Source organism: Halichoeres trimaculatus, unplaced genomic scaffold (genome assembly GCF_033239565.1).
Source record: "Halichoeres trimaculatus isolate MK-OKI-2021-1 unplaced genomic scaffold, fHalTri1.1 fHalTri1_scaffold_9, whole genome shotgun sequence".
Classification (NCBI taxonomy): Eukaryota; Metazoa; Chordata; class Actinopteri; order Labriformes; family Labridae; genus Halichoeres; species Halichoeres trimaculatus.
In genome coordinates this window covers 27,534,829-27,554,280 of record NW_027437188.1, presented here as the reverse complement: position 1 = coordinate 27,554,280, position 19,452 = coordinate 27,534,829, and the positions used below count along the sequence as shown (strand labels likewise).

The following is a 19,452-nucleotide window of genomic DNA, read 5'->3' as shown; positions in this document are numbered from 1 at the left end:
CTGGGCGACCGAGCCCCTCACTCCGTCGAACACCCCATCATTAATGTGCATCCATACCTCTCATTTCTCTCTGTGTGCAAACACAGTCATGTAAAACTGGCACAGTCACCATGGGCGGCAAGAAGCTTCATGAAACTAGTGGGCACATACACTCACATGCACACACAAACACACACACAAAACTGCCACCATGCTGTCTGAAGGAATCCAGCAGCACTCCACCGGTGACAGATTTTGACGAACATGTCATTAAGGTGACACAGTGTAAAGCAATGGAGGCTTGTGTGATTGACTTGTTAGCCCATTACGATGCTGTTGCAGAATTAATGGCTGCCATGGGAGGGTGGCTTGAAAACAGAGCTGGCAGTTTTACCGGCTTGGTGGTGAGTTACAGCAGGAAGTTTACAGACAAAAAAGTGGAGGGAAAGTGTGTGTGTGTATGTGTGTGTGAGAGAAATCGAGAGGAATGGCTGCTTTGCTCCTTTCCTTGTCGTGTGCAGAGGGTGAAATGTGACCAACAGCAGACCAGCAGTGTTACTGGCCTGTGCCGCATCATTCTAACTCTCAAAACCCCGGTGATTTATGGCCACCTTAAAGCTCTGCACATAATGTATCCCACAGGCAATATAAAAGTCCATAAGACCACTGAATCTGACAAACACTGCATTCATAAAACAAGCCCAGTACAAGGAGTTAAATCCCAGACTAAGAGACAGACAGCCACATTTAACCTGTCGTGTGTGTGTGTGTGTGTGTGTGTGTGTGTGTGTGTGTGTCTGTGTGTGTGTATATGTTTTCTAATGAGGACAGGGCAGAGGATCTACATTCCTTGTGTGCATGTGCTTCATTGTGCAGAGGCTTTACTCACTCATCCTCTCCGAGCTGTATGATGAGGAGGATCAGGTCAGAGTGAGGGCAGTAAAATCAGAGTTTATTTTTATATTTGCGTGGATTACCCAAAATTAATGCACCTGTTGATGCATCTATTTGCAATTCAAAGTATTGCATGTTTTGTTGACTGATTTTTATTTATTAAGCCAAAACACAAGCATTATCAAAGCAAAAACCACATTATCAAGTGTAGAAATGAAATATTGTAAATATAATCTAAAATTATATTTCATAACAAAGAACTTATTTTATCAGTACATTTGCATAACTTCTAGGAAGCTGAATTATTGAATACTTTTCATGCTTCTGTGGTTACACCATTTGACATCTTAATGGTATTGGTTCTTTGACTGGTTAAAAATGGTAGAAATGTCATATAAAATACTGTCACACCAACAGAAATGCAAATTACACATTCAAACTAACATCTAACACGCTGTTTTAACAAGTTTAAAGCATCTTTCTGATTCCAACTCTTATTTGTCACTGTCCGTACTGCACAAGCTGTAAATTTTAGTTTAAAAGGCAAACAATAAGTAAGATTTAATGTTTAAGATATCTGAAACATTCTTTTAACGTAATGGGCAAAAATTAAAACGTGCAGTAAAGGTATGAAAATGTCCCCTTATTGGAGTACCTGTTTCAAATTATACCCGGTATGTGCATTTTCAATCGAAAGTCAAGAAGTCATGAAGTTGTCTCTGAAAAATATGAACACCTTAGAAACTAGCAAAGTCATTCAACAGCATGAAATGTCTGAAGGAATAGTCTCGTCTCAGTCTGGGGTAAATATTTGCTCTCTTCTCCAGAGTATGGACTCACACCAGTCTTTATGTAGAGCTCCTTTACAGCGCTGACTTCCCCTCCACTGCGAGGTCTTGACCTCATCACAAGAGCCCAGAGACCTGGCAAAGAAACCCAACCCAGTCCCACTTTCATTTAACACACCTAACACCTCTGCCTGGAATAACTGGACCAGCACCTCTCACCGCCTTCTCAGGGCCTGCTGGGTAGTTTGTTTGTGTTACCTTTCCCCCTGAATTCTCACTTCATCTCAGTGGGATTGCTTCTCTTTTTTTTCTCCCTTCATGTCGCTTTATCCTCTCTTATCTTATTTCTTTGCTGAATTGTTTGGTGATGAGAGGGTGAGAACTGTCGTCAGATGGGGTCCTGTCAGTGAGGTTGTAAACATGAACATCTTTGTTTTGTTCAAACAGGAACTGATTCCTGAGTTTTACTACCTCCCGGAGATGTTTGTCAACAGCAGCGGATACCATCTGGGGATGAGGGAGGACAGGACCATGGTTGGGGATGTGGACTTGCCAGCCTGGGCTAAAAAACCGGAGGACTTTGTCAGAATCAACAGGATGGTAAGATCTGGGTAGTTGTAAAATTAAAATTTTTTAAAATAATATGACAATGTTGGCCAAAAAACAGAGTGACAGAGTCTGTTTATTCCCCCTTGTTCACCATTGGAGCTTCTTTATGAAAAAATAAAGAATGAAGGTCTACCTCCCTGTCATAGAGGAACATGAATCCATATCCTTCTCTTCTTTGTACCCTCCCCCTGCATCTGAGTCTCCTTGTCTTATTCATGAAGTATCTAATAAAGTACACCGCTCAATACTGACACTGTACCTCTAACCCCGGTGATGTCACTGAAGGACAGGGCTGAGGGCAAGCTTGCCCTATAGTGTTACCCTCCCTAATGCCGGGCCTCATCACTCTGGCAGCATGCAGAGCCCTGTCCGTCTGCGTGTGTGTAAATGTCTGTGTGCGTGTTTTTTACAGACAGCCTATCAACATGTGGTCCATAAGTCCCAGCAGGTTTTTGAGGAGTAGCAACCGAGACAGAAAAAGATATCCAGCTTGTCTCTTGACAAAAATGAACTCTGTTCTCTTTTTAATCTGGATTCAGTTATTGTGAACTCAACAGCTCTGCTTCCCGCTGAAGCTAATGACAGCGACGACGCACGTTTCTTTCAATAGCGATGATGAATGGCCTCAGCATGTGCTCACAACAGTGTTGATGCATTTTGCACAAATCAAACATGTTATTTTTAAAAAAGTTCAACAACACAGCCAGATTGAAAGCGCCGAAAAGCATCATAATTACAACTCAGGACTGAACACATTAGCTAGATCATAGGTAGCACAACAAGCTGCTTTCAGTTTGCACAAAGAAAGAGAATACGTCAAGAAAGTAGTTTGAAGTTTTTTTGCATTCAGAATAAGATTATTAAAAACAAAAAAAGACAAAAAATCAGGGGGCATCAGCCCCACTGTGAAAAATAAAAACATAGATTTCCAAGGAAAAAGCTTGAAAGTTTTGAGGTCACAAAGTTGTAACTCTATGAGAAAGTCAACTCAAAATGATTACATTTTCAAAGCTGTTAATTTTCTGGAAAAAAATGTTAAAGTTTCTGAAACAGTAAGTCAAAGATTTCCAAGAAAAATTTAATAAATTTTGTGTTTTCAAAGATGTTAATTTGTGAGAAATCAGACTTGAAATTTTCAAGTTTTAAAATTCATATATTTACAAGAAAACTTTGAATTTATAGAATGTTAACAAGCTGCTTTTTGCACATTTCACTGCATCATGGACCCGCTTCACTGCCTTATCAAATTACCAGTTGGACTGAGCATCAAGGAAAAACTACTGGTTTTAGTGTAACGTCATAAATTTACAACTTATAATATAATAAATTTGGGAATTCATAAAGTCATAAATCTACAAGTTTATAAATTTGTAAATCTATAAAATTATAAACTCGTTAATTTGCAACTCCACAAACTTGAAAATTTCATTTTTTTTTCTTGAAAATGTAATTTTTTCATTTCTCTAAGTGGCCCTAATGTGCTGTTGTATAAGAGTGTGATCCCACATGATGACATTAGTTTCACAGAGATATGTGCGTCCATCAAAATTCCCATTAGCAGAATTTTAACAGCATCTAATGCAAACTGTATTTTTAAGCCATGTGTTTCATACAAGGGTCCCTTGGAGTTGAAAATGAATGAATTGACTCGATGATTTTCAGCTGTACAGTGAATAAAACAGGATAAAGCATGCTTTTTTTTTTTTTTACCACAAACTGAATTCTCTAACACAGTACTATAAGAGGTAAACCTCCTGTTACATTTGAGTGATGAAAATCATCTTTGTTGTCACCCGCCTTCTTATTTCTGCAGGATGAGTTGTTTAACTTGGAACTATGGGATGTTCAATGTTTCTGCCAGAAAGACGCAGTTTGGTTTTCACTATGTATTCTGAAGGTTAGGGGCCACAATATTTTTGGACCAGAGGTAAAAAGAGGCTGTGCGAACACATTTGACCTTTTCAGCCAGAGTGACAGAGCTGGACTGGTCTTATGGAGGTGACCTTTCCCGGTGCTCTACCCATGCTGCCTTGTGGAGCTCTTTCTGGCTTGTATAGCGGTAGAACAGGAGGGTGGAGGGGAAAGGAGAAGGGAGAGGTTGGGAGTTGTTACGGGCATGTCTGCATCTCCAAAACAAGAAGAGACGATGACAAAAGGATTATAGAGGATATTTTCTCCCTGCTGAAGGATACATGTGTGATGTTGCGTTGCATTGTTACATTCACAGACCAGTGTATTCACATGCCCAGAAAATCACAGTCTTCTTCTGCCTCCATTTTTTTTTTGCCTTCCTTTTGTTCTGTTTCCGAGCTAGCCCACACTCTGGATTCCTCTATTATTTCATTTCTGTCAGTGAACCTCTCCTTCTGCCTCCCCCTCTGTCTCCCTCTCTTCCTCCTTTTTTTCTTCCCTCCTTCTCCCTCCCTCTTCCTCCCTCTTCCTCCCTCTTCCTCCCACTTCCCATCTTTGCATGTGCCACTTTCAATTGTCGTGATATGCCCTGTGGCAAACTCTGCCTCTGTGTGCTCGAGCAGGCTTTGTTGGTAATGGCTGTTATCCCTGACGCGAGGGGAGGAGTGCAAATTCCTCTAGCAAAGCCTCACACCAGCATGCATGGGAATTATCCTGCACTGTATCGTGAAACAATACATCAAGCTCTCCCAACGTAAACTCCATCGGTATATTTATAATAATTATCAGCCTCAAATCTAATCCCATATCTCTAACCAGTACACCCACCAGAAATCAAGTCTGCTTTTTCGTGCTCACATGTGATTCATCAATGCTGCTCCTGCAGATGGGCTTACAGTAAATTGGATCCCTGTTAGTATTGAACCAGTTTCTTTGTCTCCGCGCAGAGATAGTCGGGTCTGTTTTAAGTGGATGGAGAAATGTGATATTTGCGGCTCTCCTGAAGTAAGATGATTATATTTGTAGGAGATGCAGCTTCTTTTTTTCACTTCTGTAATCTTTATTCGCACTTAAGCAGGTAGATGCAACTAGATACCTCTTCTTTTCCCCCTAACATTACTCTTACTTAGTTTGTATCCCCTGTGATGTCCAGCCCTGTAGGTCATCTGTGTAGGCTGTGTTTTGTTATATGGAAATACAATTTGTGTTCTGTCTCTCACCCCATGTGCTGCTGGTGTGCCTCTCACCTCTACTTGCCCTGCTCTCCTCTGACAGGCCCTGGAAAGCGAGTTTGTGTCATGTCAGCTGCATCAGTGGATTGACCTTATTTTCGGCTACAAGCAGCGCGGCCCTGAGGCAACGCGTGCCCTCAACGTCTTTCACTACCTGACTTACGAGGGCTCCGCCAAGCTGGACAGCATCACTGACCCTGCGCTCAGAGAGGTAAGACTTGCACGAATATTTCCATGGTGATGAAAGCCCCTCCCCTTTGCTCTTATATTCACCAAAGGCAAAACTTCCTGTCTCTATTCAACCTGGCATGTTCTCGTGCGTGCAAGCTTTCATATCAGGCAACTGTCAATCAATTATTGTGTCATAACCCATGGAGTAATCATGCAGAGCTGCTGACTCATTGAGTCAACCTGAGTGATTATTTCCCTCTTTCTTGGATTAACAGTCTTTTAATATTAATGCACAGTGCTTCATCCCCTTGCGCTTCTTTTTGGTGCTGAATAAACTCTGTGTTTCTAAATTAGCTCAATAAATCTGACTGGTCTCTTTGATCAATCAACAAAAGTCAATCAGTCAATAGATGAAGGAGTGAATCCTCTTGTTCTGAGCTAACTAATTGAATATCTATTAGCTTGCCCGTACAACTCGTGAATAGCTTAATTGCGTTGAAGGGGAAAGGGGACCAGAGACTGCAGCAGCTGGCATGCATTGTGGTGCTTTCCAGTGTGAGCTTGTCTCTCCCTGTGATATCCACCATCTGCTGTCTGCAAAACAAGTCATTTATATACTGTCACTTCCAGGAGCGCCTTTATTTATCAAGTGACCACTATGCAAATCACCTGCAGAAGATTTGGCTGATCTAATTACCAAAGCGTATTGTGAAAAGGATCGGTTTCATCACTTTGAAAAGGTTTTGGTGATGATTTTTCCTCTTCACACTGAGGACTTTTTAATCAGTTGCCTACTGTTACCCTGAGACATGACAGCACGGTTTGTTAGTTTCAGATTAGGAAGCCTGAAACTCCGAATCCCTAATTGAGCCCATTTGATGTAGTTGCTATTGTGACATTTGAATGTATTTGTGCTTCTGAGGGAGATGGGTTCAGCTAATTGCATTCAAAGTTATGTTGATATGATGAGCTGTAATTAAGACAAGCTTTCATACCTTCAGTCATTCCCCAGAACAAGTCTTTTGAACAGGAGAGATAAAAAGTAATTAATTGATTGTCCATGCAAGTAGTCAAGAAGAAAAACTGAATAATTTGACAATTTGAAGACAGAACGCTTCAGTCCAAAAGAAAATGTCTGTGTGGATTTCATTCAAATGGTTTTACTTTTCATTTTAAAAGTGAATTTCTCCAGGATTTATCTTTGCATTATTCTCATTAACCTTTACTCCACCTTCCCTTCTTAAGCAGTCTATGAGCTGCCTGAGTCACAGAGGTGGGGCATGGAAAAGTGCCCAATGACTGTCTTGCTAATACCTGCTGATATGCGACGATTGACTCCAGGGTATTGATTCATCTCAGGCCTGACAGGTGAAACTGCAGATCTGGCATTAGTCACAACAATTAAGGCATTGGAAATGTCAAGAAATTAGAGGTCATGAGAGATCATTTCCAAGCGAGTGTCAGTTTGAAATGATGACACCTTCTGACATGCCGCTGGGCCTCTTGTTTGAGGGCACGGTGACAGCTTTACTGGGCACGCTGCCGGAACAGCAGTCCTTTCCCCACGACACTCCTCCTGACAGCCTTCTCTTATGGAAAAACATGACAGCAACCCCTTGATTCAGAGCCTGCAGTGTCACTCAGAAGTAAACAGACAAATTATTCATCAGTGGGACTCTATTCCTCCTCGGCTGTTACGGCCCCTCCCACTACTCACCAGTCGACATAGACAACAGAGTCTGGCCAGTGAAGTGCTTTGAAGCAGCTGATGCACTTCAAACTGACTTCACCTTTGATATTTTCATCGTAATGACACACAAGTGTTTAAATGCTTGACCTTCATGATAAGAAACCCCCTACACATGTATCACAGATTGTATCAGATTCAGCGTGCATGTTCTTTGATGATTATTATTAGAGGCGTTGGAGGCAATCACCTACTGGTGGACAGGTTGTTTGAAATAGTTCTGCTCCCACAGTAGTGCATGTCTGCGCCAAGTTGTCACTCAAAGAAAACCCTGAAGGCAATTCTTGGTTTGTACTTGAGGATGAGAATAAGTCAAAATAAGCTAGCCTCTAACAAATTTGCATTGGCATGTAAAGAATGAGCCGCAGTGTCAGAACGCAATTACCCAACAATTATATTTTACTTTTGTTTATCTTTGCATGTCTGTAAGGTTTCTGTGCTGATTTGATTGTTTTTATGAGTTTGTTCCATTTGAATCCTGAAGTGAATAATGAAGGCAGTTTGCTTCAGTAATCCACCAAACCTGTCAAAAGGTGAAAGGTGTAGCAGCCTTACATTTGTAGTCGCCACGGCTGATCTCTGGTGTCGTGACTCAGCATGATCCCACGCTGCTTAGTGGGTCACTGCCAGGCCGAGTTTGCATTCTGTCTGACAGAGCTGTTGTGTTGCTGCATTGCATGAGTGCACTGGAGGATGCTGTTGGGGGATCAGAGTCACTAGTTTGGGACCGGCTAGCAGATAAAGAGAGAAAAGCTGCAGCCGTTTTTTCAGATGTGTACAAAGTCAGACAGATAGACAGATATGCAGACACCGTGTGTTATGATGGATGTTAGGTGCTCACCCAAGCAAGGCGCTTGTTGCTGGGAGGGGAGATCATCCAGATGGCTTTGGCAATAAGTGTCACTTATCAGCCAAAAAGCAGAGCCTGAAGTGACTTAAACTAATGAACTGCCTGTTAAGTGCCCTCCATCTCAGACGGAGATAGAGATAAGTTTCTGACAGTCCTCAGAGAGGATTAGTGTTGATGCACCTGAGAGTTATTGACATGTTTTGATCATCAAGTGAAGGAACATAGTCTTGAGTTGACCTTCCCCTGACAAACAGAACATGCACACACAGACGAATCCTTCCTCACACACTCATTAATTAACGCTGAGCGTCTGGGTTGTCTGAAACCTCCAAAACAGGACATGCAGCAGCCCAGATTTGCTGGTAAGAGAATCATCCCAAGAAATACGGTGATGTATTCCACATGGCCTTCTCAGCCTTTCTGATCTTTGTATCGAGTTTCCCAAGTCTGACAGACACCGTGACCCTCACCTCAAACCAAACCTTAAATAGCCATAATGTCAGTTGCTTATTACTTGACGGACTGCATTGTAAAGAAACACTCACTATCACTTAATGGTTGCCAAATGTGCTCACCAACTCACATGAAACTTTCACTGCTGGGTGATAGCGCTCAGCCGTGTGGACAGCACCTTTTTTGGTGCTGTGGAAGATCGGAAGTGACCAGGGGGCGTTTGGGGCGACTGTTGTGGCTTGCAGGTGGCCTGTCCTAATTCAGTATCACCTCCAAATGTCCCGCGCCACATCTCCCTCTGTGGCATGTGCTACCCAATAGGTCCTTTTGATAGTGAGTGGTGTGTACAGGCGGAGGAAAATGAGGGCTAGTCACCCAGGCAGTCAGAAGGGCAGGCGAAAGGCTGAGCGATGTATGTTCCATTGTGCACTGTGGCATTGACGGACGTCTACAAGCTCCCCTCTGATGGTGGAAGTGGCTCCAGTCACATCAATCACTCGCGCCGTGGAGTGCCCCACTTTCAGTCAAGCTCAGCAGCTCTTACTGCTTGTTTTTTTTCCCCTCACTCACTGAAAGGCAAAGGCTACTTCCGTCTATTTAAATGCAAGTTGTTTTCTAATAATAGAAATGTAGTTGTCTGTTGTGTTGTTTTTGTAATTCTGCTCAAGGTGCAACCTGTTCCCTTTTTTTCCCCTCAGTCCCAAGCAGACAGAATCCCAGTTTAGACCCCATAAATCATCCCTCATCAAGGTTTCCTCCGCCCAAATGGAGCTGGTCTGCTTGTGGGATTTTGTGCCTCTGTTTCTTACAAATGTGTGTGCATGGACATGCTTTTACCCTTTGTTTCAAGCACAATAACATCTTCGAGCAGGCCGGCCTGCTGCAGTCCTAGCTGGGTGTCACTCTAGGTTAACGTTTATGCAGCGGGGGCCCCTGCGCCTGGAAATGGGAATGGTTAACTGAAGCATGTTAATAGGAAAAGGCTTGTCTCTTCCATACTAACACTTGGATGACTCTGCAGGCTGAGGGGGGAAGGGGGAGCACCCAGGCGGATTGGGAGTGCTCCCCTTTCCCTTTACCTCCCCCCTTCCTCACAGGCACGGCTGAGTTAGGATTTGCTTGCATTGTCAAGTAACGCATTGACCCATCACTTTGATGCGTATTGATTGTGACAGCCGCTCTCTCTCCTCATCTCTGCTCTCTCTCTCTCTCTCTCCCTCCCGCAGGCCACAGAGGCACAGATCCGGATCTTTGGACAGACGCCATCTCAGTTGCTTATTGAGCCACATCCTCCACGCAGCTCCGCCATGCACCTGGTGAGAGCAACGAGCATGCTGGGAAAATTCTCTGCACCTCTGGTGGTGTTGGTGTGTGTGAGAGTATGTGTGAGCCCGGGTGGTGTTTGTGTGCTTTCATTGGTCACGCTCAGAAGTGAGATAGATGCCCTTTATTCCTTCTCTTAAACTGCTCTTACATCACAAAATATAGATCTTTAAAATAGTTTCAAATACGAGTGTGACCCTCATGTAGGTCACGGGCTTTTAACGAACAACACATTTTCAGTAGCAACCGCCTGCTTTGTTTTCTAGCTGATGCTAGCAGCGTGGTGTAAAGGAAAGAGTGCTCTCTACTGGCCCAGCAGCTCCCCTCTTTCTGCTGTAAGCTGCTCTTCCCTGTCTAATCCATGTAATAGGCAGCCTAGCCCTCATTATCCCCACATGGCTCTTTCTCTCCTACTCTCTCTGTTTTCTCTTTCCTTAGAAGACACTTTTTAAGGTATATCCTTTGAGATGTTAAAGTTTAGTTTTCTATTTCTGCAACAGAAATGATTGTTTTAATTCATTTCCACACTGCCCGGCCAAATAAAGAGTCGCCACCAAAAAAAAAGTCACACACACTAATATTTCTTTGGACCGCCTTTAGCTTTAATTACTACACACATTCTCTGTGGCATCATTTTATAAAGCTTCTGCAATGTCAAAAGATTTACTTCCATCCAGTGTTGCATTGATTTTTCCCCAAGATCTTGCATCGATGATGGTCAAGTCTGACCGCTGCTCAAAGCCTTCTCCAGCACATCCCAAAGATTCTCAATGGGGTTAAGGTGTGGACTCTGTGGGGGCCAATCCATGTGTGAAAATGATGTCTCATGCTCCCTGAACCACTCTTTCACAATTTGAGCCCAATGACTCCTGGCATTGTCATCTTGGAATATGGCTGTTCCATCAGAAAAGAAAAAAACCCACTGATGGAATAACCTGGTCATTCAGTATATTCAGGTAGTCAGCTGACCTCATGTTTTGAGCACAGACTGTCGCTGAACCTGGACCTGACCAACTGCAGCAACCCCAGATCATAGCACTGCCCCCACAGGCTTGGATAACAGGCACTAAGCATGATGGGTGATCACTTCATCTACCTCTCTTCTTACCCTGGTGGACCATCACTCTGGAGCAGGGTAAATCTGGACTCATCAGACCACATGACCTTCTTCCATTGCTCCAGAGTCCAGTCTTTATGATCCCTAGCAAACTGAAGTCTTTTTTTCCAGATCTTGGTGAAAAATTAATGCAACACTGGATGGAAATAAATCTTGTGATATTGCAGAAGCCTATTGATAAAATCCCACAGTGAATGTGTGGCGTAATCAAAGCTGAAGGTGGTCCGACAAAATATTAGAGTGTGTGACCTTTTTTTGGCTTGGCAGTGTATCTTCCTGTGTAAAAAATCCTTTTGAGTGAAAACTCACAGAATATTGTTGGGATCACTGCCACACCATACCACAGCTGGCTCAGGTGTTTCTTTGAGAAAGTCCATCTTTAATAATCTTTCGTCTCTCTCTGAATGTTTCTGAATCTCTTGATACATGTGTATCACCTTTGCACCATCTTGTATACAGCCTTCTTCATCCCTGTTCTCATGTCTTACCCTTGTCTGAATGTTCCCCTGTCCTGAGGGGGCAGTGCATGAAGCACTGCTCTGTGTCTGAACCTACTTTTTCCTCCAACCTCCACACTAATTGCCTCTTTCCATTCTTTTGTCCCATTTCATCATACCTCCTCCTTTCACCTTCTTCATCCCCTGCCTCCTCTTCCTGGTCCTCAATCCTTGTACTCCTCCTCTTACACCGTTACATCCTCCATCGTACCCCATGCTCTGTCTTTTCCCTCTTCTACTCAATAGTGTTTCCTTCCACAGAGCCCTCTCATGTTCAAGGACCAAATGCAGCAAGATGTCATTATGGTGTTGAAGTTTCCGTCCAATTCTCCGGTAACGCATGTGGCTGCCAACACGCTGCCCCATCTTACCATACCTGCTGTGGTCACTGTCACCTGCAGCCGCCTATTTGCTGTCAACCGATGGAACAACACTGTCGGTGAGTGGAGCTCGGCACACATGGCGATTGATTTGCTCAAACACACATGTATGCCCTCATAAAAAAGAGTGCCACGCCACATGCGATACCTACCACAGCAGTCTCCCTGTAAAATCACTTCATCACCATCACATAGAAACCTGCCCACTGCTCGTGATAGAGCTGCAGCCAGCTGGCTATGTGAGAGGCTAGCACCTCCTAGGTAAGCTGCCCATGAGTGTTTCCACATGTTCCTTTTCAGACATGTGTGAACAACATTACCCACAGAGCCCCTCCCTGAGAATCGGCCTCACCTCAGGGTCAGAGGGCCAAAGCAATGGTTACGAGGAAATTAGGCCTCAACTGCACCACATTCTCCTCACACGTCCCCATCTGTCACCGTAGAAACACAGCGAGCTCAGGACCAAAGAGTCCGCGCTGTGTGGTTGCTGTGCTGCCTCCACACTAATGAACACAGCTGCAGCACCCTCAGCATCCTGTCGGAGAGGAGGGAAATGTGGTTTAGCTTTTCAGAATAATGATGATAACAAGGCCTCCATATTTTCAGGCATGTTGCCTTTTTAAAACTACATCCAGATACAGATTGCACGGACAAAATGTCTCATACAGCTTGACACTGCCTGAAAAAATGACCTGCATGACGGATGGAGATGTTTCTGAGGAATGTCCAATTTCTTCTGGAAGACACTATGAATTAGCTTTGGCTCTGGAAAGGGAACAGGTGTGTGTGTGTAACTGTGTGAGTGTGTGTGTTTGAGAAATATTACAAATTGACTTCCTTGTGTATCCTTGCCTCAATCCAGGTCTCAGAGGAGCACCTGGCTATTCATTAGAGCAGGCCCATCACCTCCCCATAGAGATGGATTCCCTGGTTGGTGAGTAAACATCCTCGGTTTGATTCAAAAATGCAGCATATTAGAAAAAAATGTTTGTTTTAACTGTACTCTTTCTAACTTGTTGGTTACAGCTCAGATATTGACACCTGTTCTGTTTTCCCTTCTTCCCCCCTCACAGCTAACAGCACTGGAAGCAACAAGCGTCAGATCACAGACCTAGTGGACCAGAGCATCCAAATCACCTCACACTGTTTCGTGGTGACAGCTGACAACCGCTACATACTGGTGTGTGGCTTCTGGGACAAGAGCTTTCGTGTGTACTCCTCTGAGACAGGTAGGTTGCAGTGTAAACTCTATTTCCTATAGAGGTGTGCGCTGATGTGTGGAGGACTGAACGCTATGATGGGTGTAATACAGTATCGTCGTCGCTGTCTCCTGACAAGCCTTGTAGAAAAGGGATGACAATGCTGTAATACAGTGGAACTCCCTGAAGAAGAGAACATAAAGATTTCTTTTTGCTGATTTCCTGATTCACTGAAAAAGAGTCAGTGAGGTTAGGGTGACAGCAAATCTCCTTTTTTAATCCAGAGTAATGGTTAGCGCAATTAAAATGCTCCAATGTTTTGACTTACTGACATATTTATCAACCCTGACAGTAACATATGGGTACATACTACTTGTTAACCATTTCTTTTATTAATTTCTTAAACAAAAATGTATATGAGTTTGGTCAAACATACTTGTTCTATCATCACAGATGTATGAAATTAAACCTCAGCTGTCCCTCAACTGTCTCTTGCTACTAGATGATCAGTAGTAAGTTTTCTGCAGCGTTATATAAACACCAGCAAACTCTGCTTCTCCTCAAGGAAGATGTTCTCCATTAGGGGGTGGTATGGGGAAAATGTGTCCTGGACTTTTTTGTGCCACGATCAGGATCTCGATTTCATCAGGGTTGTTTTTTGTAAATGACCCACAAACAACATTTTTAGCTCAAAATATTTCTTATCCTGCCTGCTGAGCTGTTTTTTTTTTTCACCAATGGCTGCCTTTTACGCACAGTTTCTTTAGTTTAATTCAGTCATGTTTCCTCTAAAGTTGTTTTTTTTTAACTCTGTGTGTTCGTTAACAATTTGGGGCAGATCACTTAAAAAGAAAATTATTACTTATAGTTACTTGTTATTTTCCCCAAAAAGTAATTGAAATAGTTACAGAAATACTCCTTCATAAATGTTATTGCCAGAGAAAGCAATTGTCGTATTGCTTTTTTGAAAAACCTTGGAAAAGAGAAAAGAAATGAGTTTTTAAACAGGTTTTGCTCCACCACTTAATGTTAACTTCACATGCATGTTCTTTTACACCAATGGCATTGAAGTAGTGCCTGTAGTTATCTTGTGTGGCTGTTTGCGGCACGTTGAAGTTTGTAACAACAACACACACTTACCTGAACTCTGACACTGACTGGCTTACCATAAAATTGTACTCTACCTTTAGCCAATCATTAGCCCTGAGGTGATATGCTGTTCTCGTGATTCGATTCTATTACGATTTTTGGGGTGCCGATGGGATTTAAATTGTGATTCTTTGATATTTACCATTTTCATGATTTTTAGTTTGCTTTTTTAACACCAGACCACGGGAAAAAGTAAAATGATGATGATATTGTCTACAGACTATGTCAGGAGCCGTAATTTCCCCTAAGAATTGACATCACGTAAGTTAGAGAGAAACATTTCACCCTCTGCTGGAGAACAGTGGTAACTTTTTTCCAATCCAGTTTATAGACAAAGACTGAAATGAAGAATTTGAATTTGGAAAGAAACGTTTTTTTTCGACAATTTCTGATATTGTCAAACAAAAAATCCCAATATATCAATTTTTGATTTTTTTTCCCACACCTACCAATCATCTTTACTACTGTGTCTTATGCCCCCCCCCCCCCCACCCCCACCCCAACCAAAAAAGGACAATCAGAGAAAAAAAAGATGATTTGCAGCTCTTCACTGAGGGAGCCAGGTCAAATAACAGTTCTTAGATATTAGTGCATAGTAACACGCTACATTTCACTGTCGGTTGCAAATTTAGCTATATGTGACATTACTTGATATACTTTTTTGCTTGTGTACTTGTCAGAAAATAAAGCTGATATGGGACTCAAAGTCACTTCTGACTGGATTTTTACCCCATCACATTTCAGAAACTTATGACTACCAATTTCTGTTAACACCCAAAACCTGTTTGTACACACTTTCTTTAGGCAAGCTGACCCAGATAGTCTTTGGCCACTGGGATGTGGTGACATGTCTGGCCAGATCAGAGTCCTACATTGGAGGGGACTGCTACATCGTCTCAGGGTCCAGAGATGCGACACTGCTGCTGTGGTATTGGAGTGGACGGCACCATATTATCGGCGACAACCCAAATAATAGTAAGCATGCACACACAGAGGACACAGAGGCATCACATTTGAGATCGCAGTAATCCATTTGCACTGTTTTCCACCTGTGAAAAAGGTGCGCGAGCTGTTGTTAGTGCTTTGAATCAGTTATATAGGAGGAGATAATCTTTGATCAACGCTGGTAAAAGGCGCTCTGCCCTAGAAATCAAATAATGTGCAGAGACAGGGCGAGGATAATTTATCTGAACTGTTGCTGTGATATATTAGTTTGATGCATTGCATTGAGCAGTGCTGCTTTCAAGTGGAGTACTCCAGATGTCTTGGCATTCAGAATGGGGGACCCCAGTGTGTGATTTCCTCTGCTCAGTTCATTTAGTTGCTCATTCTCACTGATTGTCTGTGTTGGAACAATCCATCAATGCAGGGGGAGAAGATGTTACAGCTCTGTGAAAGCATGGAGCGCCTTTTATGGAGACTGACGACGAGACAGACGGTGTGGTTTTATTTTCAGGATGTCGGTGTGATGCTTCCCTGTGTGTTTGTGGCTCTGAGAAGATCTCGTGTTTCCGATTGTTACAGATTCTGGGAGGCCTGGATTAGTTGCAAGTGTTCTCTAATTAACTTCACCGAGGCTCAGACAGTTAATTAAGAATTTCAGCTTGGTTGCCTCCAATTAGCAAGGGGCAATAGCACTTGTGTTACTGCAGCAGGAAAACAGTATTCCCCTGATATTCACACCAGGAGTGCTTACAATGCATCTTCAACGGACAAAAGGAAGGAAACAAAAGAGAAGATGTGTTTCTGTTAATTTTTTTCTATTTCAGCAGTAACTCATGATACTTGTAGAAAAAATAAGGAACTTCTGATGTATTTAAGCAGAGAAATGCATTGGCTAAAAATGCTGTATTTATGACACAAGGTTAAACAGCTCCACAGCCAGACTCTATGAACCGTGTTTACTCACAGATTTTAAAAATATTCACTTCACCTGAGAAATATCTGTTCTTTAAAAGATGGTTTCATGACTGTTGTATTCTCTTTATAATGTTTGTTAAAGGTGGTTTCATTATGTCGCAGCTGTATCACAGCTCCCTCATCACTCGTATGTGACATGCGGAAGAAATTGATTTCAACCTCACCCCAAAAGGCTGCATGTGTCTTGAATGTGTAATAATTAAAATAACTTCCAGCTCAATTATAGCCCATCAAACTCGTGCGAGGCGATATTTGCACCGGGTAATTGTACTGGCTGACTTCAGCTCGTCCCAAGGGCTAGGAGGAGTAGGAGGGGGTGTGCAGTGCAAGCTGATTGAATCTTTTGTAGGGTAGGTGAGCTGCACACGGTCCCTTTTCCCCCCGGAGGCTTTTCTGACACTTGTCCTATTCAGCCCCCCACCTCCTCCCCTCAGCAGTGGGTTCTGGGACTGACAGCGCCGCTCAGGTCTTGGTCTCTGAGGGACTGTGCTGCATTGATCAAAGTCCAGCTCACTGACTGGACTGCTCCAGCTGCAGAGGGGATATGGCGAGCTGGAAGAGGAGATGATGGGAGAGGAGGAGAGAGGTCTGACACATGTCCACATCATCTATCAGCGCTTAACCGTCATCTCGGTGTGCTGAGAAACTTTCACTGAATTGGAGAACTTTTCAGTCGTGTGTGAACACCAAACAGCTACGTAATGCATCGCATTTAGTGGTACTTTAAGAGTTTCCCATCACTAGTCTGTGTAACGACATGAATACTGAGGCCTTTGCAACTTTTAATATCATATCTGTTTAAATTGATACAAGAGTAATCATTACACACAATTTCCTTTTCACATTTTCTTGTTTTTTCTAACACAGGAAACTGACTCAGAGCATTTTAAGCAGAGTGCCGCTGTCATACTGTTCTTCTTTCACTCGAGGTCAGCTCCAGGTGCTGCGAAACTCCCCTCACTAACCTCTCCCCCGGTCATCATCAATCATGTGACAGACAGAATGAAATCAAGTGGCTGTGCTGCCATCACTGGGCATCCCTGTATTTACATGACAATTCAAAGGGACCTCCCTGCTGGCAGATGTGTGTCACGCTCAATGTGCTTATGTTTGTATGAGTTTCATTGCCTGATCAAGGTGTGGTGGACACGATGGCAGTGTGGAGGTCTCTTTTAACCAGTAAAATGAGACTGTTGATTAACTTTCTGTACAACTAGCTATTCAATCAGAATCTCTTAAATCTTATTTATTTTGTGATACTGTGTCTCTGTCATCCATCAGGTGACTACCCCGCACCAAGAGCAGTTCTGACGGGTCATGACCAGGAAGTTGTGTGTGTGGCAGTCTGCGCAGAGCTGGGCCTGGTCATCAGTGGAGCCAAAGGTGGGTTCACCCCTCTGCTTTCCTTAAATGTCAGTGTAATCAGAAAGAAAAGAGGAAGTTGGGAGATAAATGCTGTGCCTGAGCACTTTGCACACATACTGGAGGGTCATCTGTCTATTACCGCTCTCATAGGAAACATAAAATGTTAATAGACTCCAAGATGCATTCATACAACTTGCAACGCGCCCACCTCTCTGAAAATAGATGATGGGAAACTTTTAATATCATTTAGTGATATACACTGTTAGGTTTGCAAAATTCTCTGGAATTTTCAAGTTGGAAACTTTCCATGGGAATTTTTGGAAATGAAAAGGAATTTTCAGGGAATTTGTCATTTATCTGGTCATGTACATGTATAATTGTGAAACATTTTTGTTTGTTATAAGCAGACATGCATGCAAACATGCATTTTCAGGAATTTGCCCTAACTAAGTCTAACTGTCATGAAAATAGGCATTTGTAAATGACAATCAGTCTTTAGAGCTGTAGAACTATAATGGTTTCTTTTACAGAATAAAAATCACAAAAAGAAAAACTAAAAGAAAATTCAGGTATTTAAGTCCCAATTTAAAAAAAGCCAAAGGAAATAGTTTGGCTTCTCTTCAGCTTTTCTACTCATCCAGGACCTCAACCTCATTACCCTAAGTGGCTGTTGTCTGGTTATGACTGGTCGTCATCTTTAAAGTCACACAATGGTTTCTTTTTACAGAACAACAAAAACCATGAATGGTGAAAATGAAAGAATTTTCTAGCAATCAAATGTTTAGAAAAGATCATTTATGTTGACAGCAAAAAACTCTGGAAAGTTAAACTTTTCGAGAGATTTTCTTGAACTTCACTGGAAATTTTTCCAGCCTTTCCACTCAGTGCAAGTCTGACAGAAATGTTGTTGCAGACAAGGTAGAGGATATTAAAATTCAAAACAGCAGCATAGGAGAGCATATTGAATGTTAGAATATACTACCTGTGTGTAAAATGATGGGTAACCAGAAATATATCTCAGAGCGGGCTAAGTAGTTCTGTCAAAAGGAGGCAGACAGATTTCACCATAACAAACTTCTACCACTCATTTTATTTGCATCTTGCTAACATTAATGTGTGTGTGTGACTGTTTGAGTCTTGTTTCTTTTTTTTTAGAGGGTCCATGTCTAGTCCACACCATCACAGGGGACCTGCTTCGGGCACTAGAGGGACCGGACCACTTTCAGTGCCCACGGCTCATCACAGTGTCCAGCGAAGGCCACTGCATCATCTACTACGAGAGAGGCCGCTTCTGCAACTTCAGCATTAATGGGAAGCTGCTGGCACAGATGGAGGTCAATGATTCCACCAGGGTGAGGAGACTTGTTGACATCCGACTGCCCCTTGGAGTCTGAAGTAGCATGTGTTGATATCAAAAAGAAGAATAGCCTACATCTTAGTTGTGAGAATCAGAATATGCTAGTGATACTAGTTTGTACAAAAACGTCTTTGGTGTCTTTGTAGAGGCTTCTTCATCACCAATTTTACAATCAAAGAATATGATTAAAAACTGAAAGTGATTTGTTGAACCTTTCCTTCTCCCACTGAAGGCTATCCTCCTGAGCAGTGACGGCCACAACCTAGTCACAGGTGGGGACAACGGTGTGGTGGAGGTGTGGCAGGCCTGTGACTTTAAACAACTCTATATCTACCCTGGTTGTGATGCTGGTGTCAGAGCCATGGACCTGTCACATGATCAAAGGTCAGAACTGGTAGTTGTTTTCTTTTTAGTCATGCTGAAGCTGATAAAGTAGGATGTGCCCTTCTGGTCATAGATTAATTGTTTTGATAATTCCAAAGCAGCTGTTTCCGTCTTAACGAATAAATAC

The 19,452-nt window shown here is 42.7% G+C and overlaps 1 protein-coding gene across 3 annotated transcripts in view; it reads left to right on the top strand.

Moving 5' to 3' along the window:
• nbeab (neurobeachin b) overlaps nucleotides 1–19,452 on the top strand; it is a 227,917-nt gene that overhangs the window by 205,299 nt on the left and 3,166 nt on the right. For 2 of the 3 annotated variants that reach the window (XM_074680127.1, XM_074680125.1), the window contains exons 46-55: nucleotides 2,109–2,261; nucleotides 5,457–5,624; nucleotides 9,861–9,950; nucleotides 11,818–12,010; nucleotides 12,814–12,885; nucleotides 13,025–13,180; nucleotides 15,104–15,274; nucleotides 17,501–17,602; nucleotides 18,740–18,936; nucleotides 19,174–19,325. In XM_074680127.1, coding sequence (XP_074536228.1) covers nucleotides 2,109–2,261; nucleotides 5,457–5,624; nucleotides 9,861–9,950; nucleotides 11,818–12,010; nucleotides 12,814–12,885; nucleotides 13,025–13,180; nucleotides 15,104–15,274; nucleotides 17,501–17,602; nucleotides 18,740–18,936; nucleotides 19,174–19,325 — 1,454 coding nt within the window. The remainder of the gene's footprint in view (nucleotides 1–2,108; nucleotides 2,262–5,456; nucleotides 5,625–9,860; nucleotides 9,951–11,817; nucleotides 12,011–12,813; nucleotides 12,886–13,024; nucleotides 13,181–15,103; nucleotides 15,275–17,500; nucleotides 17,603–18,739; nucleotides 18,937–19,173; nucleotides 19,326–19,452) is intronic. The other variant, XM_074680126.1, reaches the window with a different exon arrangement.